General features: G+C 39.3%; 1 protein-coding gene across 1 annotated transcript; it reads left to right on the top strand.

Annotated features, from left to right (window-relative positions):
- Positions 1–342: 342 nt before the first annotated feature.
- Positions 343–24,222, top strand: ZNF286A (zinc finger protein 286A). The gene is made up of 6 exons (XM_036268865.1): positions 343–378; positions 751–964; positions 1,864–1,952; positions 6,677–6,791; positions 9,353–9,445; positions 22,640–24,222. Exons 2-6 carry the CDS (start codon positions 928–930, stop codon positions 23,869–23,871), a joined length of 1,566 nt encoding a protein of 521 aa, XP_036124758.1. The 5' UTR covers positions 343–378; positions 751–927; the 3' UTR covers positions 23,872–24,222.

The raw sequence follows: 24,222 nt of genomic DNA, 5'->3' as shown, positions 1-24,222 counted from the left end.
TACATTAGATTAATTTGGGTCGAACTCTTCAGCAGGCCTAAGCAGTGGGCTGTGGTCCTACGTGCCCACAAGCAGGCTGCCCTCACTGACCCCCGCTCACAGTCCCTGACGTCAACACTCTCTGGCGCTGTGACCCTGGCACCGGTGATGCAGGCCCAACTCTCGCGAGAAGGAAGGAGCCAGCTTCTCCTTCGCATCCTCAGATAGCACGAGGGTGCGCCCACCTGCTGGGCAATGGAGTTAGGCAACGCCTAGAGGCTTCTGGGAATCGTAGTTCTGAGGCCCGGTGAGGCTCCCAGCCTTGCCCCCTCCTTCTTACGCATGCGCGGCTCCGAGCTGGCCCAAGAAGTTCGCAGTCTTTGTTAAGCCGGATGGGAGGTGAGTTGACGACTGCGAGGCCGCTTTTCTCCGCTTGGCTTCAGTAGTGGACCTGGGGGCATCCGTGTGTGGCGAGTCCGGCCGGAGTGCGCGTGGACGGGGCCCGGAGGGCAGACATGAGCCCCATCCCTTCACGCTTGGGCGGAATCGCTCCCGCGGCTGCCGCCACCCGGGGACGCGGGTGCGAGAGCGGGGCGGCGGGCGGGGCGCGGGGTAGCGCGGGGCTCTGGAGAGAGCCCTCAACCCGGCGCCGGTACCTGGGCGGCAGCCCCGCACCGGCTCCCCCAGCTGCTGGGTCCGCAGGTCCCGCTCCCAGCGGCAGGAACAGGCATCCGCGGATCCATCTCAGGGACCCTGTCCCCGGGCTTCCAGGTGCCGGCGTCCTAGGGCTGAGGAAGAACGGACCCACCTGAGTGAAGCCTGGCCGCGGAGCCCCAGAGGGAAGGCAGGAAGGAGCACGGGGCTTCTCGCTGTCCCCTGCACAGAGGTCCAAATTGAGGGGCAGGGAGGGGAGAGCGCAGAATCTTCAGAACCGGAGAATTGGTGATAATGGAGAGAAATTTGGCCGAAATGGCTGAGAAGAGAGGTGAGAGATACTGAAGTGTCTTGTGCTGTGGAAGGTGCAGTTCTTCGTCCTAAAGAGAAGTCGCGGGGGTGGGGTGGGGGGCGTGGCCCTTGGCAGACAGCCTGCCATCCCCTTTGTCTGGGCCGTGGCTGGGCTCCGGGGGTGGGAAGCGAGGGCCGGGTGTGGGAGCACGCACCCCTTCCAGTCTGGCTGGTGCACAGTGGATCCTTCAGAGCCACCCACCATGCCAGCCCGATGTTAGCTCTCAGGCCTGAGCACAGCCTCCGTTTCTTTTTCTCCCACATGCTTTTGACCAAACTCAGTGAGTCTGAATTAAGCTTTATGGCGGGCAAAAAGTATTTCGCACATCTGTAATTTCATTGCACAATAAGCTTATGGTTTCAGTAGTGGAAATATTTTTGTTCTGTGTGGTATAAAACAGGCATAGAGGTAGGTAAGTGACTAGCCCAGTCTTTCTTGAAGTTTGGTTGTGATCTGGTCAGAAGTACCCGTGGGTGCTTATCAGATTGCAAGATTGCACCTCAGACTTGACTAATAATTATTTAGAGGTGGGATCCAGCTTTAAATAAGCATGCAGGGTGATATTTTTGAGAGCTGAGCCTACTTTTCTTATATTATTGTAATCTGCATTAATCTTAGAAATAAACGGATTATCCTAATTTCTAGATTAGGGAGTTCCACCTACCAGTAGGTGTTACTATTATAGCAACAATGAATTTAAGCTCCCAAGTAACAACATTCCTGGACATTCTCCATGACCCTGGGCTCCTGAGTTGTGTGGGCTGCCTCAGGGGCAGTTTGTAGGGAGCATCATTAGTATGGTGGAGAGGTTTTTAATCTTGTAGATCTGAGTCACAAGATGTATTTAGATCCCGTAGTGACCACTGTCTTGCCCTTAGCTATGTCTTCCCAGGATTTTTTGTATTCCCAAGAGAAGAGCACAGAAAAGGGAGAAGTGGCAGCCCTGCGCCTCACAGCCAGATCCCAGGTGAGAGTCTCTGCTGATTACTGACATTCCACTTATTTCTCAGTGCAGATGCACACCCTTCTTTTTGATGTGGAGTTTTTTTGTCCACTGGAGCCCATCTGGAGAGCTAAGTTCTAATTGTACGACTACTCAGGTGGCCAATAGGCTCAGTAGAAAATGTTTTCTACTGACCCATGGTGTCTCCTCCATCTGGTATTTATTATCATTCAACTGGTGTGTGAGGAGCATTACCCTTCTTTAGCCTATTATGTTAATTTCCAAGCTTGGTAACTTTGGAAAGGATTTTCAAAGAAAACATGGGCATATCTTAAAATGTGTGTTTCCGTAGGGGAAACAACATACACATGATTGTTGAGTAAGAATTTAAGAAAGCACCTTAAGTGCTGAAGGGAATTAGGAAAACAGTAAGTACTCAAAAGATCAAAGGAGTGCTTGGAAAGGAAAGCCTATGGAACGCTTCATTTAAGAGTTAAAATCCAGCCCTGCAAGATGATGCATTTGCAAGTTTAGAAGTGAAGCAACTTACTTTTCAATCTGGCCTACAAGTGCAAATATTAAGAATTGTTGGAACTTAAGTGGTGGTTGTACTATATGGGTGATTAGTGTGTTAGTCTTTCAACTTTCTGTATGTTTGAAATTTTTATTAAAGTAAGTTGGATAAGCCCTGGCAGGTATCACTCAACAGTTAGAGTGTCAACCCTTGGACGGAAGGGTCTCTCTCTGGTTTGATTCCAGTCAAGGGCATATACCTGAGTTTCATGTTTGATCCCCGGCCCTAGTCAGGAGCCAACCAATTGATGTATCTCTCTCGCATTGAAGTTTTTTCTCTCCCTCCCCGCCTCCACTCTCTCTAAAATTAATGGAAAAATATATTTGGGTGAAGATTAACAAAAAAAGTTGAGTAAGAGAAAAGAGCTCTCCATGATGTGTGTGGCATGCCACAAACCCAAGCTTCCTGAATTGGACTTTTTATTCTCTACAATTGTAAAAAGTCCATGTTGCACGTTGGTACTGTTTGTCAAAGTGACTTCTCAGGATCCTTATATACTTGCCTGTCTTCATTGGTTTCTCAGCTGCTCTACATTAGTATTGAAGAGTTTATTAGTCAAGAAGGTTTAAGTTGCAGCTGATAAAAGCTCAACTCAAACTGATGTAAGCAAAAAGGTATTTATTGATTAACATACTTGAAAAATCCAGGTCTGACTAGACTTAGAGCTCAAATAGTAACATTAGAACTTATTTCCTTCATTTCACTAATCTTTTCTATTCTCTCTATGGGTTTTCCTCTCAAGCAGATTTTTCTCCAAATGCTGGTCCCTATCAAATCTAGGCTTACATATTGAAGATCAGAGATAAAAGGCAGCTTCCTGCCTAGTCATTCCAGCAGAAATCCAGGGATTAACAGTTTTTTTTAAAATCCTCTCTCAAGGACATTTTTGCACTTATCTTCAGGTAGAGTGGGAGGGAGAGAGGGATGAAGAGAGAGAGAGAGAGAGAGAGAAACATTGACTGGAGAGAGACACATGGAATGGTTGCCACCCACATGACCCCAATGCGGCCCGGGACAAACTGCAGCCAAGGTACATGCATGCCCTTAGCAGGAACCAAACCTGGGTCTCTCTGGTCCGCAGGCCAATGCTCTAACTGCTGAGCCAAACCAGCCAGGGTCAGGGATTAACTCTTTAATGGGTATTAGGCTAACCCTCGGACCAGTTATTGTCCAGATCTAAGTATAATTTCTCAAATTGGGCAGACCTATGGAATATACCTGCAGACACATGGAAATACACATACCACCCATGAATCAGAGATGGAATGAATACTGCCAGGCATAGCAGCCAGAGGAACATCTGTCTACAGGTGCCAGAGAAACACTTTGATATTAGATTCTAGACTGTTACAGCCTGGGGGTAGATTCAACCTTTTGTGGAAATTTAAAAAATCTTTGTCCGTTTTGCATTGTATTAGATTTGGTTTGATGCTAATATTACAACTATCTAATTAGAATTTTCCTGGAGTATTTTTTGTCGTGTTATATTTTTTAAAAATATTAACGTTTTAATTCTTGGTTATTGTAACTAGGTGAACAGCACAGACATATATAAGTATAAAAGCAATATTACTTCCCTTCCCAAATTCAGTCCGCTACTTCTCCCTACTGAGGATAACAGTTTGATGTATATTTTCCATATGCCTTTGTTGAACTTGCACTACTATAGTGAGATGTGATATTTCCTTCGATTTCTCCAATCCCAAGTCCCCAACTTTGGAGTCTTTTTAGGAGTGTCTTTGTGTATAGAGGATTTGGCTTTTAAAAAAAAAAAAATTTTTTTAAAGAAATTAACTCATTCACACTAATATGATTATTTGTGTGTTTACATTTTTTTTTTGCAATGTGATTTTTATAATTCTATTTACTATGCTTTCTTTGTTTCTTTTGTATTTTTTTTTCTGCCTTTTGTACAGTGGTTTACATTTCTATCCTGATTTATTTTCTTCTAATGGTCTGGAATTTAATTTGCATTGAGTGTCAGTTTAGCTGTGGATATGCAGATTATAAAATCATGGTCATGTATCCTCAAAATATCTTGTCTACTTAGTGACTTCTTAGTGATTTACGTTTTATTTTATTTTCCAAGGATGATTCTTGTATTTTTTTTATGTCTCAGATTATTTTCATTTTTGAAAACTCTTGAAATAACTTAAGACGTAAACAAATGTTGCAAATGGTAGGAACATTTTTTACATAATCTCCATTCATATTCCCTGAAAGTTAACATTTTACCTCGCTTTATTCCTATTTTCCAAAATCAGGAAATTAGCATTGATATAGTACTGTAACCTACTGACCTTACTTAGATTTCCAAGCTATCCTGTTTTTCTTGTCCCCCCTCCTTAATTTCTGCTTTTATCCTATAAATCTTTCTATGTTTCTTAGTTTGTTGTTCTTTCCTTAAATTAACCTATATGTTTTGTTCACTTATTTACATTATCTTTTAATGAAATGAAAGTGTCTAAAGCTATGAAATTACCTCTGAGTACAGTTTTACTGATTTGGCTTTGGTTTTGCATTTTATTTTATTATTTTGAAACTTTTTTTTTTTTCCATTTTTTTGTTCAGATAGAGTGGGAGGGGGAGAGAGAGAGAAACTTCGACGTGAAAGGGACACATCGAGTGGCTGCCACCCGCACGACCCAACCAGGGCCGGGGACAAACTGCAACCGAGGTACTCGCCCTTAATGGGAACTGAACCTGAATCTCTGGACCGCAGGCCGACGCTCTAACTGCTGAGCCAAATGGGCCAGGGCTGTTTTGAAACTTTGATGTTTTTTCAATGATCTGTTCTATTTATGTTTTGGAATTAATTTAAATTTATTTTGTTACTTTTGCAAATGCTTCATGAATGTTTAAATAGAAGGTGTTTTCTATCCAGTTATAGCATTTGATATATACTTATTTCAACAACCTTGGATTATTATTCCCATGCTCAGTGGTTTTATTTTAAAAGGCATGTAATGCCCTGGCTGGTATGGCTGAGTTGGTTGGAGTGTCATCCCATGCACTGGAATGTCCCGGGTTTGATTCCTAGTCAGGGTACATACCTAGGTTGTTGGTTTGATCCCCAGGGGGGGCACGTCCTGAAGGCAGCCGATTGATGTATCTCTCGTATATCAATGTTTTTCTCTCTCAATCTCTCTCCCTTCCTCCCTCTGTAAAATCAATAAAAAATAAAAATAAACTACCTCATATTCTTTTACAAAGTAAGTAAATAAATATACCAGTGATACCTCGGTTCTCGAACACCTCGGTTTTCGACCAAATGGAGATTCGAGAAACTTTTGTCTCGGAATCCAAACAAATATTTGGAACTCGAACTTCCAAGATGAGCTGAGTTGAGCCGAATGGCGTTCATTCGGCCCAGCGCGCCTTGCTCGCGTCATCAGTGTGAGTGCAGAGAGAGAGTCACGCTTTGTGGAGTCACACTTTCCTATTGGTTTCATTGCTTCGGTTCTCGAACAATTCGGTTCTCAACCGTCCTCCTGGAACGAATTATGTTCGAGAACCGAGGTATCACTGTAAAGGCATGTAATACTTATATGTTGACCTCCTTACAGTTTTGTATTTTTTGTCTTATAGAAACTTAATTCTATGATATTTGCATATAAATATATATGAGTTATATCTATACCCTTAATCAATTTGTTGCCATCATTTTTCAGGTAATGCTTTTTGCCTTGAATTAATTCCTTGCTTATTTTGGATTTGGTGCTCACTGACAGTCTTTTCACTCCGTGACTTCTCCATTCATAAAACCTAGCTTCTCATTGGCTAGATTGATTCAAGTTTTTATTGAAGACTCACAAGGAGAGTTATTCAGATATGCCTTTTTTTTTTTTTAATCTTCTGCCTATATTTTGTTTACTTTGCCAAACTACATTATTGACTCATTGTTTAAATTCTTTATTCCCCAGAAAACTGCTAGTCTCTCAATGGAGAAACCATAGTTGTATTTCTTTTGGTTTTCATATTGAACCTAACACAGCATGCCTGGCACATAAGTGATACTGACTACTACTAGAACACTTGTCTTTTATCACTGTCATTTTCCCTTTTGAATGTATTCAGTCCCTCTGCTCCAGGGCCACCAACAATGGGGGGGGGGGGGGTAAAAGGGATGCTCTCAAGTGAAAGATGGTGAACGAAAGTATGTTTTATGTCCTAGGCATCTGTGACATTCAAGGATGTGGCCATGGACTTTACCCCAGAGGAATGGGGGAAGCTGGATCCTTCGCAAAGGGATGTGATGCTGGAGAACTATAGGAACCTGGTCTCACTTTGTAAGGATGGCTTCTCATTGTGACTCTGCAGCCTGCTTGTGGGACATCATTACTTTATTGAAAGTTAAATAGCTTAACAAATGAATCCCTTTGGACCCAGAAAAAATCTCTTTCTGTTCTAGGTTCTTGGTGAACTACGCTTGTTTTCTATTCTTTGGATTCAAGTTCACACTAGCTTCAATGGGGGAAAAACTTTTTTTAAAATGACTAAAAAAACATTTATTGTAAGTTAAATAAGTTTATCTATTTTTTTAAAGAGGTAGATAATCATTTCCTGACTGTCTTCTGGAATTGAGTAACAAGTGATCACCTTGATTCTGCCTGATTGTTTTTCAGATGGTTCTGTTTTAGTTTTCCCTTTATTTCTAAGGTGCAGGGCTTACCCCTAGGGAGGGGAAATTGCTTTTAAGGTATTTCTTTTTGTAGTTTGTGGCCTTATAGATTTTCAACTAAAAGTCCACACTAACAGCTTGTCCATATTGATGTGGGATAAAGTACAACCTCACTTTCTAGAAATCTGTAGTTTCTAAAATCTCTCTTCAGCATTTTATCCCCCATCTGTTGTGGTCTACTGGGTAACTTATGTTTGTGTTTTCATATATACAGCTCAGGACTCAAAAAGATTGAATGGTGTTTGTCCATAGATTTTGTTGCTCATTCTCTATAGTTTCTTTCTCTATTGGTCGTGTTTCTTAAATAACAGTAATTTGATAGAACTAAATTGCAGTAAAGACTCTATCAGCAGCAGTAAGACTTTTGCTTTTTACTAGTACTTTACTGCCCCACACCATGATTTGGAAATACCATCAAGGTGAATATGGATACTACATCACGCTTGCTTCTGTCAAGTACTGTAGCCCAAGTGTTATTGCTTATCTTTGCCTTCAAAATATGGTATTATGAAATTAATTTAGGTTATTTACTTGTATAACTTGCAAGAGTTAATCTATTAGCCTGCTGGTGGGAGATGGGAAAAGATGGGGTGTTTTTGATCTGATTAAGCTCACTCTTTACTGGGCACTGTGAACCTGGATTAGAAGGTGTGGACTTTATAAATATTTCTGTCTTCCTTCATTCATAATGCTGGGCCCAATATATATCTCCCTACCCTTCTTCCATGGTAAAAATTTCTTTTATTTTCCATTCCCTTCTCCCATCTGCATTGAGTTTCCATCAGTGCCCTCGGGTAACAGTATTGCACCCCATCCCCTGAAGATGAAGACTTCTGTTAACTAAGAGTAGTGGGTCTAGGGAGAGTTGAGGTGTTAGATTCCGTTCCCTGGAAGGAAAATCTTGATTAAGGGAATCAAATATATTATCAGGAATTTGTTTTTTGTTTTTTAATCACATGGCTTGGCTTTGCTCTCTATTGGTTTTATTCTTAGGATCTCTCCATGTGGCAAAGAAGGCCATTGGCAGCTCTAGGATTATATTATTCTTCCAGTTAGAGAGCTAAGGAATAAAAGGTAGTGCTTCTATCCTGGGAGTGTGAGCAAATAGGGTCACATGCTGATCATTGAAACAACTACTAGAGCCACTGAGATAGGGTACTCTGGGCAGCAGGGATCCTGTGCCCGCCTGTGTGGATGCATGTACACATGCAAATGTGTTTGTATGGGTGTGGGAAGAACTATGTTAGCCCCTCCCAAACCTCATGTAATAAATTTCCTAAGAAAATGGGTTCTAGTAACTAAATAAGGAAGAAAGGAAAACAGAAGACAAAAATTTAGTTTCCACAGTAACAACGTTGTGATGCTACCACTGAGGTTCCATTTGCTTCAACTTCTCCCCCAAGTGAAGGATTGATCTATAGCAGTGGTTCTCAACCTTCCTAATGCCGTGGCCCTTTAATACAGTTCCTCATGTTGTGGTGACCCCCAACCATAAAATTATTTTTGTTGCTAATTCATAACTGTAATATTGCTACTGTTATGTCTTAGGCGACCCCTGTGAAAGGGTCATTCGACCCCCAAAGGGGTCGCGACCCACAGGTTGAGAACCGCTGATCTATAGTGTCTTTCCGGAACTTCCTCAGTGAAGAAAGAAGTTCTCTTTTTTTATGACAGGCAAAAATGTGTGTGGAGCCCTGGCCGGTTTGGCTCAGCTGTTAGAGCATTGGCCTGCGGTCTGGAGAGACCCGGGTTCGGGTCCCGCTAAGGGCACATACCTCGGTTGCAGTTTGTCCCCGGCCCTGGTTGGGTTGTGCGGGTGGCACCCACTTGATGTGTCCCTTTCACGTCGTTGTTTCTCTCTCTCTCTCTCCCTCCCACTCTATCTGAACAAAATATCAAAAAATGATCCTCATCCTTGGGTGAGGATCAAAACAAAACAAAACAAAAATGTGTGTGTTTTCAAGTGCATATAAACTTACCAGCCCCAGACTCCTGCTGCAAATATTTTAAGTTTTATGTAGGGGTCCATCTTCTTTCACTCAGATCTTCCTGTAATTCCTGTCCTCTTTGTAGATCAGGGGGTAGGCACACTGCTTCAGGATAGATGTTTGTGCCCATCACAAATAGCTAAGTCCATATCTTTCTTTCTTTCTAATTTTTAATGAGCAGGGCTTCCGGTTTCCAAGCCTGAGAACTACAATTTGGAGAATGGAAAGGAACCATTGATGTTACAGGCAAAAGTCCCCAAAAGCAGCTATTCAGGTGAGTCAGATAGAAGGGAGTCTTCAGAAATAATAGCCCCTTAGGGCAGTGAAGAATTGGCATTTTTAAGTGCTTAAGAAAGACTATTAGGAGTGCCTACGTGCTTTTATTTTTAAAATATTTTAAATTATATAGCAATTTAAATATATATATATAAATCAAGAAAAATTAATATTTTTCTAACATGCTAATATTTTACTTTATTTGCCTCTTTTTCTTCCTTTATTCAATATAAAATAAATAAAAATATAACTATACAGGTCTATGCATTTTTACAAATTGAACACATTTATGTAACTAGCTCCCAAATCAAGAAACAACCTGACCAGCACCCCTAGAAGCACCTTTGTGCCCTCTTTAAGTCACCTCCCTCCTTCCTAGAGTCATTTGATCCTAATTTCTAGTACCACAGATTAGTTTTGGCTATTCTTGAACTTTATATAAACAGAATCATACTGTATGTACTGTTGTGCCTGGCTTCCTTCACTGATTACTATGAGATACATTCACATTGTAACATTTAGTTGTAGTTCGTTCATTCTCACTGTCTCATATTCATTGTGTCATGATACCAGTTTATCCGTTCTCCTGAGATGGGCATTTGGGTAGTTCCATTTTTAGCTATATGTGTAGTGTTGCTCTGTACATTCTGTCTTTTGATGAACACATATGTGTTTCTGTTAGATATATACATTAAGTTGAATTGGTGGGTCTGAGGGTAGGTCAACGTTCACTTTTGGTAGATATTGTCAAAAGGTTTCTAAAGTGACTGGCTGGTGTGGCTCAGTTTGTTAGAGCATTGTCCTGAGCAGCCTAGAGTCTCGGGTTCAATTTCTAGCCAAGGCACATACCCAGATTGCGGGTGAATTCCCAGTTGGGGTGAGTACAGAAGGGTGAGTACAGTGTTTCTCTGTCACATCAAAGTTTCTCTCCCTTTCCCTTTCTCTCTCTCTAGAGTCAATGAAAAGCATATCCTCAGACTTTGGCTGATTTTCAGCAATTAGAGCATTGGCCCGTGGACCAGAGGGTCATGGGTTCAATTCCTGGTCAAGAGCACATACCTGAGTTGCCAGTCAGGGTTGTGCAGGAGGCAACTGATCAATGTTTCTCTCTGATATCAATGTTTTTCTCTCTCTCTCTCTCCTTCCCTCCCTTCTACTCTATCAAAAAATTAATAGGAAAATATCCTCAGGTAAGGATTTAAAAAATAAGATTTTCCAACTAATTGAACCAGTTACATTCCCACCAGCAGAGTATGTGAATTCTAGTTGCTCTGCATCCTTATCAATACTTAATATTGTCTGTCTTCTTAATTTGAGCCATTATAAGTGTGTGGTATCTTTTACTTTATAAGAAATAAAAAATATTACAGGTTTGATTAAAGTCCTTTTATTCTTTTTTCCCTAGAAATAACCAATTTCTGCAATTGATGTGAAACAGTCTAATGTTTGTGTGTGTATATGTATATATATATGTATATATACATATACATATGTATAAAAATGTATATAGTATTATGTTATACTTTCATAATTCATTTTTTTAAACTTCACATTGTATTTTGATGTTAATCTATGTTAAAACATATGAATTGTGTTTATTCACTTAACTACTATGGAGTAAGTCTATTGTGTGAATAAACTGACTAGTTTATTTTTATTTCTTTGGTGTTAATGAGAATTGTAGTGATCATCCTTTTATAGACTATGTTCACCTTTTTTTAAATAATTTTTTATATGTTTTTATTGAGTTTTTAGAGAGAGAGGAAGGGAGAAACAGATAGAAATATCAATGTAAGAGAGAAACACTGATCAGCTGCCTTCTGCACACCCCCTTCAACTCCCCCACTGGGGATCAAGCCCCACAACCAGGGCATGTACCCTGACTGGGAATCAAACTGGGACCTCTCAGTCTATGGGACAATGCTCAATCCATTTAGCCACACTGGCTGGGCTCCTTATGTTTATCTTGAGAGTTGGTTTAGGGTAAATAAGCAGAATAAGAATTACTAGGTCTTAATTTATCACGTTTAGCTTTATTAGGAATTGCCAGGATCTCACCACTATCCTGGTCAACAGTTGATACCATTAGATTTACTAATTTCTGTCAATTTAATGAGTATAAAATGATATTTTATATTTTTAAACATACATTTCTCTGGTAATGAGTGAGTTTGAGTATTTTATATAGGTATTAGCTATTTAGTTTTCTTTTGTAAATTACCTGTTGATATCCTTTGCCCATTTTTTTAAAATTGGGCCATTCACATCTTTTTGATTTTCTTAGGTTTCTTTAAATATTTTATGTACTAATATATGGCAGAAGTACCATTATAAATCAGTGAGAAAAAAAATAGTTCTTTAGTCTGTGGCTTGTTTTATTTTATCGTGTCTTATGCATACAAAACATTAAATTTTTTTTTTTTTTATCCTCACCCGAGGATATTTTTCCATTTTTTGTACAGATAGAGTGGGAGGGAGAGAGAGGAAGGGAGAGAGAGAGAGAGAAACATTGATGTGAAGGGACACATCGAGTGGCTGCCACCTGCACGACCAACCAGGGCCGGGGACAAACTGCAACCGAAGTACGTGCCCTTAGCGGGAACTGAACCCGGGTATCTCCAGACCACAGGCCGACGCTCTAACCGCTGAGCCAAACTGGCCAGGGCAGAACATTAAATTTTTAATGTTACCAAATTTATCATTTTTTTGTACTTTGTTCTTTCTGTGAATTATCTTACTCCAGTGTCAAAGATAATCTATACTCTATTCCAAAATGATCGTTTTGTTTTATAGGTTTTTTTTTTTACATGGTGTAAAATAGGGGGCGAATTTTATCTTTTTTTATGCTTAAAGCCAATAGTTCAGCATCATTCATTGCAAAATCTTATTTTTTGTCGCTGATTTGTAATGCTAACTTTGTGGTAAACCCAGGTCCCATATGTACATGTGTCTGTTTCTAGGCTCTCTGATTTACTTGTCTATCTGTGTTCCAATAACACTGTTTTAATTACTGTACTTTATAGTGTATATGTATACACACACACACACACACACATATATATATATATCATAAAGAAAGTCTTTCCTTAATATTCTTTTATTGACTGTCGAGTTTTCAGATATTCCCTTGTGATATGGACATGTCTGTCTCCTGTTGTAGGTCTATTCTACTTTGTGATTTGCCTGTTCACCATTCTCCTTTTCTTTGTGGGAGATACTGCCATTTTCTTAGTGATCTATAAGAACTCTTCATATATAAGGTATTTATTCTTTGTTGTAGTACAGATATTTTTCAAGTTTTTGCTCTAGTTTTTTTTTTTAATCCTCACCCGAGGACGTTTTTGCATTTATCTTCAGATAGAGCAGGAGGGAGAGAGGGAGGTTGAGGTAGAGAGAAACAACGATGTGAGAGAGAGAGACATCAATCAATTGGTTGTCACCCACATGACCCCAACTGGGGTTGGGGACGAATTGCAACCAAGGTACATAATTGAACCTAAGACTCTCTGGTCCGTGGGCCGAAGCTCTTAACTACTGAGCCAAAACAGCCAGGGCTATATATATATATTTTTAATTAACTTATTTATCTTACAGATGGTTCTCCTTTCCCCCACCAGACACCCTCCTCCCTATCACACCCCCAAACCCACAACATTGTTGTTTATATCTATTGGTTGTGCATATATGCATATAAGTTCTTTGGTTTATCACATGCCTCCTCCCCTCCTCTGAGGTTAGTCAATCTGAACCATACTCCTTTCTATGTCTCTGGGTCCATTTTGTTCATCAGCTTGTTATGTTTATTATATTCCACAAATAAGTGAAATTATGTAGTATTTGTCTTTCTCTGACTGGCTTATTTCACTTAGCATACTACTCTCTAGGTCCCTCCATGTTGTCTCAAAGGATAAGATATCTTTTTTTTTTTTTTTTTTTTTGGTACATGCACCTAACGGGAACTGAACCCGAGACTCTCTGGTTCTCAGGCGGACACTCCAACCGCTGAGCCAAACCGGCCAGGGCAAGATATCTTTCTTTCTTACAGCTGCATGGTGTATATGTACTACTGATTTTTTATTCACTCATCTATTGGATACTTGGGCTATTACCATATCTTAGCAATTGTAAATAGTGCTGCTATGAACATAGGGGTACATATATTCCTTCTGTTGATTGTTTCAGGCTTCTTAGGATATATTCCTAGAAGTGGGATCACTGGGTCAAATGGCAGTCCCATTTTTAATTGTTTGAGGAAACATACTGTTTTTCACAGTGGATGCACCAGTCTGCATTCCCATCAGCAGTGTACCAGAGTCCCCTCTTCTCCACACCCTCGCCAGCTCTTGTTGTTTGATGATTTGTTGATGGCAGCCATTCTGGCAGGTGTGAGGTGATACTCTTCCATATAATGGGTTCCCTTTCCATTTTGATGCACGTTTTTTTTTTTTGCTGTGCAGAAGTTTTTAGTTTGATGCAGTCCCATGTATTAATGTTTTCCTTTGTTTCTCTTGCCTTAGGTGTTGTATCAGCGAAAATTTTGCTGCATGTGATGTCTGAAATTTTGTTGCCTACATATTCTCCTATGATTTTTGTGGATTCACGAGTTGCATTTAAGTCTTTTATCCATTTTGAGATTATACTTGTGTATTATTTAAGTTGGTGGTCTAATTTTATTTCTTGGCATATAGCTGTACAATTTTCCCAACACCATTTATTAAAGAAGCTGTTTTTACTCTGTTGCATGCTCTTCCCATCTTTGTCAAATGTTAATTGAGCATTATGTCTTAGGTCAGTTTCTAGGTTCTTTGTTCTGTTCTACTGATCTATATGCCTGTTCTTGTGCCAGGACCAGGCTGTTTTGATTACAGTAGCGTTGTACTATAACCTGATATCTGGTATTGTGATCCTTCCTACTTTGTTCTTTTTCTTTTTCAGCATTGCTGTGGCTATTCAGGGTCTTTTTTGGTTCCATATAGACTTTTGGAGTATTTGTTTTAGTTCTGTGAAATATGTCGTTGGTATTTTAATGGGGATTGCATTAAATCTATAGATTGCTTTGGGTAGTATGGACATTTTAATGATATTAATTATTCCAATCTATGAACAAGGTATATGCTTTCACTTTTTTATATCTTCCTTTATTTCTTTTCAATGTCCTGTAGTTTTCTGTGAACAGGTCTTTTACTACTTTGGTTAATTTTATTCCTAGGTATCTTAATTTTTTTGCTGCAATGGTAAATGGGAATGTTTTCTTAGTTTCTCTTTCTGTGAGTTCATTATTAGTGTATAAGAATGCTGTTGATTTCTTTTATGTTAATTTTGTATCCTGCCACTTTGCCAATTCATTTATGAGCTGTAGTAGATTTTTGATTAAATGTTTAGGGTTTTCTATGTACAATATCTTGTCATCTATAAATAATGACAGTTTCACTTCCTCCATTCCAATTTGTATCCCTTTTATTTTTCCTTCATGTCTATTTGCTGTGGCTAAGACTTCCAGTACTATGTTAAATAAGAGTGGTGAAAGTGTGCATCCCTATCTTGTTCCTGTTCATAAGAGAAATGCTTTTAGTTTTTACCCGTTGAGTATGATGTTGGCTGTAGGTTTTTTATATATGGCCTTTATTATGTCGAGGTATGACCTTTGTATTCCCACACTGTTGAGCGTTTTTATCAGAAATGGGTACTGGATTTTGTCAAATACTTTTTCAGCATCTATAGATATAATCATACGGTTTTCATCTTTCACTTTGTTTATGTGGTGTATCACATTTATTGATTTGCAAATATTGTACCAGCCTTGCATCCCTGGGATGAATCCCACTTGGGCATGGTGAATAATTTGTTTGAGGTATTGTATGCGATTTGCTAGTATTTTGTTCAGGATTTTGGCATCTATGTTCATCAGGGATATTGGCCTGCAGTTTTCTTTCTTTGTAGTGTCTTTTTCTGGTTTTGGAATTAGAATTATGCTGGCCTCATAAAACAAGTTTGGAAGTCTTTCTCTTGAATTTTTTGAAATAGTTTGAGGAGAATGGGTATTAGTTCTTCTTTGAATGTTTGGTAAAACTCCCCCGTGAAGCCATCCGGGCCTGGGCTTTTGTTTGCTGGGAGAGTCTTGATTACATCTTCAATTTGTTTTGTTGTTATTGGTCTGTTCAAGTTTTCTATCTCTTCCTGGTTCAGTTTTGGGAGACTATGTGTTTCTAGAAATTTGTCCATTTCGCTTAGATTGTCAAATTTGTTCCCGTATAATAGTTCATAATATTTGTTAACAATCCTTTGTATTTCTGTGGTGTCAGTTGTTACTTCTCTTTCATTTCTGACTTTGTGTATTTGGGTTCTCTCTTTTTCTTGGTGAGTCTAGCTAAGGGTCCATCAATCTTGTTTATCTTTTCAAAGAACCAGCTCTTTGTTTAATTAATCCTTCAAATTGTCGTTTTGTTTTGTTTTGTTTTGTCTCCATGTCATTTATTTCTACTCTGATCTTTACTATTTCCTTCCTTCTACTTGCTCTGGGGTTTTCTTTTTGTTTCCTTTCTAGTTCTTTAAATTGTGAGGTTAGATAGCCTATTAGAAATTTTTCTTGTTTGTTGAGGTAGGCTGTAACACTATGAACTTCCCTCTCAGAACTGCTTTCGCTGCATCCCATAGATTTTGTGTTGTGTGTTCATTTTCATTGGTTTCCAGGAAGTTTTTAATTTCTTCCTTGATCTACATGGTAACCTATCTATTGTTCAATAACATGCTATTTAGCCTCCTTGTTTTCAAATGTATTTGCATGTTCTTATTGCAATTGATTTCTAGTTGTATGCCATTGTGATCTGAGTAGATGCTTGATATGATTTTCATCTTCTTGAACTTGTAGAGACTTAGTTTGTGCCCTAATATGTGGTCTATCTTTGAGAATGTCCCATGTGCACTAGAGAAGAATGTGAATTCTGTATCTTTGAGGTGTAATTCTCTGTAGATATCCATTAAATCCATTTGGTCTAGTGCTTCATTTAGAGTCTGTGTTTCCTTGTTAATTTTTTGTCTAGATGATCTATCCAGTGATGTCAGCGGGGTATTGAAGTCCCCTGCTATGATTGTATTGCTGTTGATTTCTGTTTTGAAGTCCTCCAAAAGATTTTTAATATATGTTGGTGCTCCTAAATGGGGTGCATATATGTTTACCAAGGTTATATCTTCCTGTTGGATAGATTCTTTCAATATTATATAGTGGCCTTCTTTGTCTCTATTTATGGCCTTCATTTTGAAATCTACTTTATCACATATGAGTATTGCTACCCCAGCTTATTTTTGCTTTCCATTTGCTTGAAAGATATTTTTTTCATCCCTTCAGTTTCAACCTATGTGAGTCTTTTGTTGTGAGGTTGGTATCTTGTATACAACATACATGTGAATCATGCTTTCTTATTCAGTCAGCTACTCTGTGTCTTTTTATCAGAGCATTCAAACCATTCACATTTAAGGTGATTATTGATATGTACTTATTCATTGCCATTTTTGTTTAGTGTGGTTCTATTTTTCTTCCTATTCTAATTGCAGCAGTCCTTTTAGCATATCTTGCAGTGCTGGTTTAGTGTGAATATATTTTCTTAGCCTTTTTTTGTCTGGAAAGCTCTTTATTTGACCTTCTATTTTGAATGATAGCCTTGCTGGATCGAGTAGTCTTGGATTCAGATCCTTGTTTTTCATGATCTTGATTACTTCATGCCACTCCCTTCTGACCTGTAGTGTTTCTGTTGAGAAGTCAGCCGAGAGCCTTATGGGGTTTCCTCTGTTGGTAAGCTGTTGCTTATCTCTTGCTGCCTTTAGGGTTCTCTCTTTGTCTTTAATTTTTGGCATTTTAATTACTATGTGTCTTGGTGTGGGCCTGTTTGGGTTCTTCTTACTTGGGGCTCTCTGTGCTTCTTTAACTTGAATGCCTTTTTCCTTCACCAGAAAGTTTTCTGTCACTATTTCTTTGAATATATTCTCTAACCCTTGCCTATTTTTATCCTCTTTGGGGATTCCTATGATGCGAATTTTATACATTTCCACTTGTCCCACAGTTTTCTTAAGCTGTCTTCCTGGTTTTTAGTTGAATTTTCCTTTTGGTTTTCTTATTGGTTGATTTTTTCTCTACCCTATCTTCTAATTCACTGATCCGGTCCTCACCTTCCTCTACTCTGCTGGTTAGTCCTTCCAATGTGTTCTTAATTTCTGCTATGTCATTCTTCATTTCCACTTGGTTGGTTTTCGTTGTTTCTGTATGTTTACTCATGGTGCTGATTCCCTATTCATGCTGTTGAGCTTCCTGAAGATCATGGCTCTGAACTCTACCTCTGATAATTTACTTAGCGCATTTCATTGATCTCATTCTTGATAGAGTTCTCTTGTTCTTTCAATTGGGATTTGTTTCTTTGTTTCACCATTTTGGCTATCTCAGTGGGTTTTGGAGCCTACCTAATTTTCCCTGTGGGTGTTGGTGTTCTCCTGTTTGTGGCTCCCTCTACTGGGTTTGGATGAGCCTGAGTTGGCCCACGTTAAACAGCACCGTCAAGTCTTACTTTCCTGGGTAGATTTGCAAGCCCAGGAAAGGTTCGGTTATCTTTTAGCTTTTTCCTGGTAGCTAGTAGTCTCAGTTTCTCAGTGCCTTGGAATGTAGCCCTGGTGTTCTGCATAAGAGGATTTCCATAGGGCGGGATAGATGCTGGTTGTTAATGAGCCTCAGTTTGCATTTCTTGGCCTCACTTGGGAAAGTCTGAATGGGGGGGGGGGTGTTTTTCCCTACAGCTCTGGTAAGTAGCACATTGGCCACAGTCTTTTGTGTCCGCAACTCAGCAAAAACTCTGAGTGCCCTCCAGATCCTGGGTGTCCCCACAGAGTTCCAGCCCAGTCTGCCCTCCCTGTGTCGTAGCCACCAGGTGAGTGGCTTTGGCTATTTTAGCACTCTTTTCTGGCTCTCTGGCCTGTGGAGCTGGCTTGGTCTTTATTCCCCAAGGGCACTGCTCACAGCTATGAGTTATGCTGTCCGTGGGCTCCCAGCCCACCACCCTCTCGCCTATCCACAGATCCTACCAGTATCCCTGGTTATATCGTCCTGTCCTGCTGCTTTTCTGTTGCTTTTTTCTGAGGATTTGTCCTTATTTTAGTTGCACTTCCCATTTGGTCCTGGGAGATCGTCACGTAGCTTCTATTCATTCTGCCTTCATTTTCATATCCTCTATGCCTATCTTGTGCGCAGCTGGGTCACACAGGCCTTCCCAGTGTCACAGCACCCTGCAGTTCCCACAGGTAACTGGATCGCACTGTCCTTTTGGGGACCCGGCTCTATGCCTATGTTATGGGCTACTTGGTCACATAGGCTTGTTTGGTGCTTCAGCACCCCACAGTCCTGCGGGTAACTAGATTGTGAAGTCTGTGCTGAGTCACAAGGGCCTCTCTGATGCTTCAGCACCCTGCAGGTCCCTTGGGTAACTGGATGGCACAGTTCGTGCTGGGTCACATAGGCCTCTCTGATGTTTCAGCACCCTGCAGGTCCTAGGGGTAACTAGATCGCACAGTCTCTGGTGGGTTGCCCAGGCCTCTCTGGTGCTTCAGCACACCACAGGTCCTGTGGGTGCTTTATATGATTTTAATCTTCTTGATTTTTTAGAGACTTAGTTTGTGTCCTTACATGTGGTCTGTCTTTGAGAATGTCCCATGTGCACTTGAGAAGAATGTGATTTCTGCAGTTTTGTGGTGTACTTCTCTGTAGATATCTATTAAATTCATTTGATCAAGTGCATCATTTAGAGTCTCTATTTCCTTGTTATTTTTTGTCTAGAGGATCTATCCAGTGATGCCAGCAGGGCATTGAAGTCCCCTGCTATGATTGTATTGCTGTTGATTTCTCCTCTGAAATTCTTCAGAAGTTTTTAAATGTATTTTGATGTTCCTATATTGGGTGCATATATGTTTACCAAGGTTAAATCTTCCTCTTGGCTAGGTCCTTTCAATATTTTGTAATGATCTTCTTTGTCTTTAGTTATGGCCTACATTTTGAAGTTTATTTTATCAGATATGATTATGGCTACTCCAGGCCTTTTTTCCTTTCCATTTTCTTGGAAGATTTTTTTCTCCCTTCACTTTCAATGTATGTGAGTCTTTTGTTGTGAGGTGGGTTTCTTGTAAACAACATATAGATGAGTCATGCTTTCTTATCCAATCAGCTACTCTGTCTTTTTATAGGAGCATTCCATCCATTTACATTTAAGGTTATTATCATATGTATTTATTTATTGCCATTTTTGGTCATTATGGTTATGTTTCTCTTCCTAGTTCTTCTGCTTATTACAACAGTCCTTTTAACAATTCTCGCAGTGCTGGTTTGGTGCTGACGTATTCCCTTTGCCTTTTTTTGTCTGGGAAGCACTTTATTTCACCTTCATTTTTAATAATAATAGCCTTGCTTGATAGAGTAGTCTTGGATTTAGATCCTTGTTTTTTATTACCTTAATTACTTCATGCCATTCCCTTCTGATCTGTATTGTTGTTTTTGAGAAGTCAGCTGATAGCGTTATGGCGGATTCCTTTGTAGGTAACCTGTTGCTTACTCTTGCTGCCTTTAGGATTCTCTCTTTGTGTTTAATTTTTGGCATTTTAATTATTATGTGTCTTGGTTTGGCCCTGATTGGGTTCTTCTGACTTGGGGTTCTCTGTACTTGAACTTCATATGCCTTTTTTCTTCACCAAATTAGGGAAGTTTTCTGTCACTATTTCTTCAAATATATTCTCTAACCCTTGCTTATTTTCTTTTTCATTTTCTGGACCTCCTATGATGTAGATGTTGTTACTTTTTATGTTGTCCCACAGTTCTCTTAAGCTGTCTTTCTCTTTTTTAATTGTTTCTTTCTTTTTGATTCACTGATTGGGTGATTTTCTCTCTTCTAATTAACTGATCCAATCCTCAGCTTTCTCTACTCTACTGGTTATTCCTTCCAATGTCTTTATTTTTTCCATGTCATTCTTCATATCTGCTTGATGCTTTTACATTTCTAGTTGGTTGATTTTCAGTGTTTCTATATTTTTACTCATGTTGTTGAGCTCTTTACTCATGCTATTGAGGTTCCTCGTTATCATTACTCTGAACTCTACCTCCGATAACTTGCTTAACTGCCTTTCATTTATCTCATCTTCTGTTGAATTCTCTTTTTCTTTCATTTGGGATTTGTTTTTTTGTTTTACCATTTTGGCTATATCGTTTGGTTTTGGAGACTGAAATTTTTTCTGTGGATGCTGATATTCTTCTGATTGTGGCTCCCTCTACTGGGTTTGGTTGATTGTTGGGGGACCCGTGTTAATACCGCTGGTAAGTCTTACTATCCTGGGTAGATTTTCATGCCAATCAAAGTTCAGTTTTTCTCTTGCTTTTGGTCTCTTGCTAGCTATCAGTCTCAGTTACTTGATGAGCCTTGGGTTGCAGTCCTCAGCTGAAGGAAAAAATCCCTCAGGTGCTCAGGGTAAGTGGATTTTCAGTGGGTAGGCAGATGCTTGTTGGCTGTCTCTAGTGGTTCATCAGCCTCAGTTTACATTTCTGTGGCCTGGTTGGATGTTGTTAAATTTCTAAGTGAGGGGCTGTTGCTTCTCCCAGGCACTCTGGGAAGGGGCTCTTTGAGTAATATGGCTTCTGTCCTATGAGGGAGTGATCAGAAGTTCAGTACAGAACTCCTAGTGCCCTCCCAGCTCTCAAAACTCCTGAGTCTCTCCACATGGTTCCAGTCCAGTCTGCACTCCCTCTGCCACAGCTCAAGGTGAAGTGGCTGTAGCTAATTTAGTGATCTGTCCCAGCTCTCTGCGCTGTGGAGCCAGTTTGGGATTTTAACCCCGAGGGAACTGCTTTCAGCTAAAATAGCTGTTGTCCTTGGGCTCCTAGCCCACCCTCTTTACCTCCACAGTTTCTGCCAGGCTTGATTTGGTGTCCTCTTTCAGTTCCTGGTTATATGGGTTCTCTCCAGCTGTTTCTCTGTTGTTTTTCCTGATGGTTTGTCTTTATTCTAGTTGTAATTCCAGTTGGTCCTGGGAGATAGTCTGTGTAGCTTCCATTCACTCCACCGCCTTTTTAGAATCTCAGCTTCTCTCTCTTAAACTTGATTGAAAATGTCCTGGTCACACTCTTTTCTGAGTTGTACAATGCCTTTATATTTTCTTGATTCCTATACATAGAATTTATTTCTGAATTTGCTGTTCTGTTTTATCAATCTAGATATTCCTTTAACCCACTCTCCTTAGTTGTTTTAGCTTTATAGTTTTATATTGGTTCTAAACATTCTAGTATCTTTATATTAGCTATATTTAGAGAAGTCTAGCTTCCATCCTTGCCCTCCTCTGTTACTGTCCATATAGGTAAACATTTTTATTGGTATTTTATTTATCTGTCCTTGGTTTTGGAAAATATAACCAAATATGTCTATATATTTGTTATCCCACCTTTTTTCTCTGCACAAAAGTAGCAGACTATACACACCAATTTTCAATTGCTGGGATTTTTTAATTTAATATATCCTGAAGATTACTTTTTGGCAATATGTAGAGATCTTATTTTTTTAAAGTTGCATAGTGCTCCATTGTATGTATACACCATCATTTATTTAATCAGTTCTCTATAGTAGGATATTTGGTATGTTACCAGTTTTTCTACTTTAATTAATGTGGTAATGAATAGTCTTGTGCATATATAATTTCATATAGTTGCCATTATATCTTTGGGAGCTCATAAGAGATTTTTGATCAGGGGTCTGTTATGAAAGTATTGTAGGGAATAGTAAACTGGAAGTGGGATGCATATTTGCATGTGAGTAGGATTGGATGACTGAAAATTTAGAAGTTGTAACACTAAAGTGATAACTGCTTGGGTATTTATTACAGTAGTAGTATTTTAGGATGCTCATTTCCTGCTTACACAGTGATAGATTGCTTCATCTGCACACCTCCTTCTTTATTTCTGGTCTTTTCCTCATTGACTCTTCTGGATATGGCCTATTCATTTTCTCTGTATACAGTCTGCATCTCCCTCCATATTCCTCTCTTTGCAAATCATCTCATGAGTCAAATACATTTATTAAAGCATGCTTTTTGCCTTCGTTAATTCTTACCTATTACAAAACTTCCTTTTTGTTGAGCACAGAAAATGAAGTAAATTTGCTTTTCCAATTTTTTTTTTTAGACTTGGAGAGTAGACTTGAGAGCAAAGATTCAACTTCAGTACAAGATTTTTCCAAAGAAGAATCATGCCAGGTTGCAATAATAGACAGACTGACAGGGACTAGTGCCTATGATACCAACTTGGAAACAACTGTTGAATGTGAAAATTTGTTAGAGAACCATCATGGAAATCAAGGGAGACACTTGAGAGAAATGTTCACCTACAGGAATTCACTCCCTGAAGAAAGAGCTCATGAGCATGATGTATGTTGGAAAAACTTAAGTCAGAAGTCTGTCCTTCTCACTCAAGACAGAGTTCCAAAAGGATACTATGCCTTTCATACACTTGAAAAAAGATTGAAACAGAAATCAAACTTAAGGAAAAAGCAGAGAACTTATAAAGAGAAAAAACCTCACAAATGTAACGATTGTGGTGAACTCTTCACTTACCATTCAGTGCTTATTCGACACCAGAGAGTCCATACTGGAGAGAAACCCTATAGCTGCAATGAATGTGGGAAATCTTTTAGCCACAGAGCTAATTTAACTAAACATCAGAGAACTCATACTAGAATTCTCTTTGAGTGCAGTGAATGCAAGAAAGCCTTTACAGAAAGCTCATCCCTTGCAATACATCAGAGAATTCACATTGGAGAGAGACCTTATGAGTGTAGTGAATGTGGGAAAGGATTTAATCGAAGTACACATCTTGTACAGCATCAGTTGATTCATACTGGAGTGAAGCCTTATGAATGTAATGAATGTGATAAAGCTTTCATTCATTCTTCAGCACTCATCAAACATCAAAGAACTCACACTGGAGAGAAACCCTATAAATGTCAGGAATGTGGGAAAGCTTTTAGCCATTGTTCATCCCTTACTAAACATCAGCGAGTTCATACTGGAGAAAAGCCATATGAATGTAGTGAGTGTGGAAAAACCTTTAGTCAGAGCACACATCTTGTTCAGCATCAAAGAATTCATACTGGAGAAAAACCCTATGAGTGTAATGAATGTGGAAAAACCTTCAGCCGGAGTTCAAATTTTGCTAAACATCAAAGAATTCATATTGGAAAAAAACCATATAAATGTAATGAATGTGGGAAAGCCTTTATTCATTCATCAGCTCTTATTCAACACCAGAGAACTCATACTGGAGAGAAACCCTATAGATGCAGCGAATGTGGGAAAAGCTTTAAGTGCAGTTCATCCCTCATCAGACATCAAAGAATTCATACAGAAGAGCAACCCTGAAAAATTACTAAATGTGAAGAAATGTAACTTGGGTTTGTCACTGTGTTAAATACAAGAGTGTTTAAGTGGAAGACCCTTAAAATGCTGCTTAAGGACCAATTTTGTATACATCTGATTTTACTTGCATAGTACATTTTTGAGCCATAAACAAAATGTTCCATATGTCCATTGTTTTGATAATTATGAAAGCTACTAGCCAGAGATCTCAGATTTTGATCCTTAACCCCTCCCAATATCCTTTTGTGGATATTCAATAAATCTTTACAAATGGGTAGCAATATAATCATTGTAGAGTCCAGTTTCTCCCTCTTTTTCACATCATATCCCTGTTACAGCTTTTTACTTTATTTT

The sequence above is a fragment of the Molossus molossus genome, unplaced genomic scaffold (genome assembly GCF_014108415.1).
Source record: "Molossus molossus isolate mMolMol1 unplaced genomic scaffold, mMolMol1.p scaffold_m16_p_19, whole genome shotgun sequence".
Lineage (NCBI taxonomy): Eukaryota > Metazoa > Chordata > Mammalia > Chiroptera > Molossidae > Molossus > Molossus molossus.
Note: the sequence above shows the minus strand (reverse complement) of the source record. Positions and strands in the feature narration are given on the sequence as shown.

Excerpts from the sequence above, each read along its gene's own strand:
- ZNF286A (XM_036268865.1), top strand. The coding sequence starts at position 928 with ATGGAGAGAAATTTGGCCGAAATGGCTGAGAAGAGAG. Across the intron at positions 965-1,863 it reads CGAAATGGCTGAGAAGAGAG|CTATGTCTTCCCAGGATTTT; the intron begins GTGAGAGATACT and ends TCTTGCCCTTAG. Across the intron at positions 6,792-9,352 it reads TAGGAACCTGGTCTCACTTT|GGCTTCCGGTTTCCAAGCCT; the intron begins GTAAGGATGGCT and ends TTTAATGAGCAG.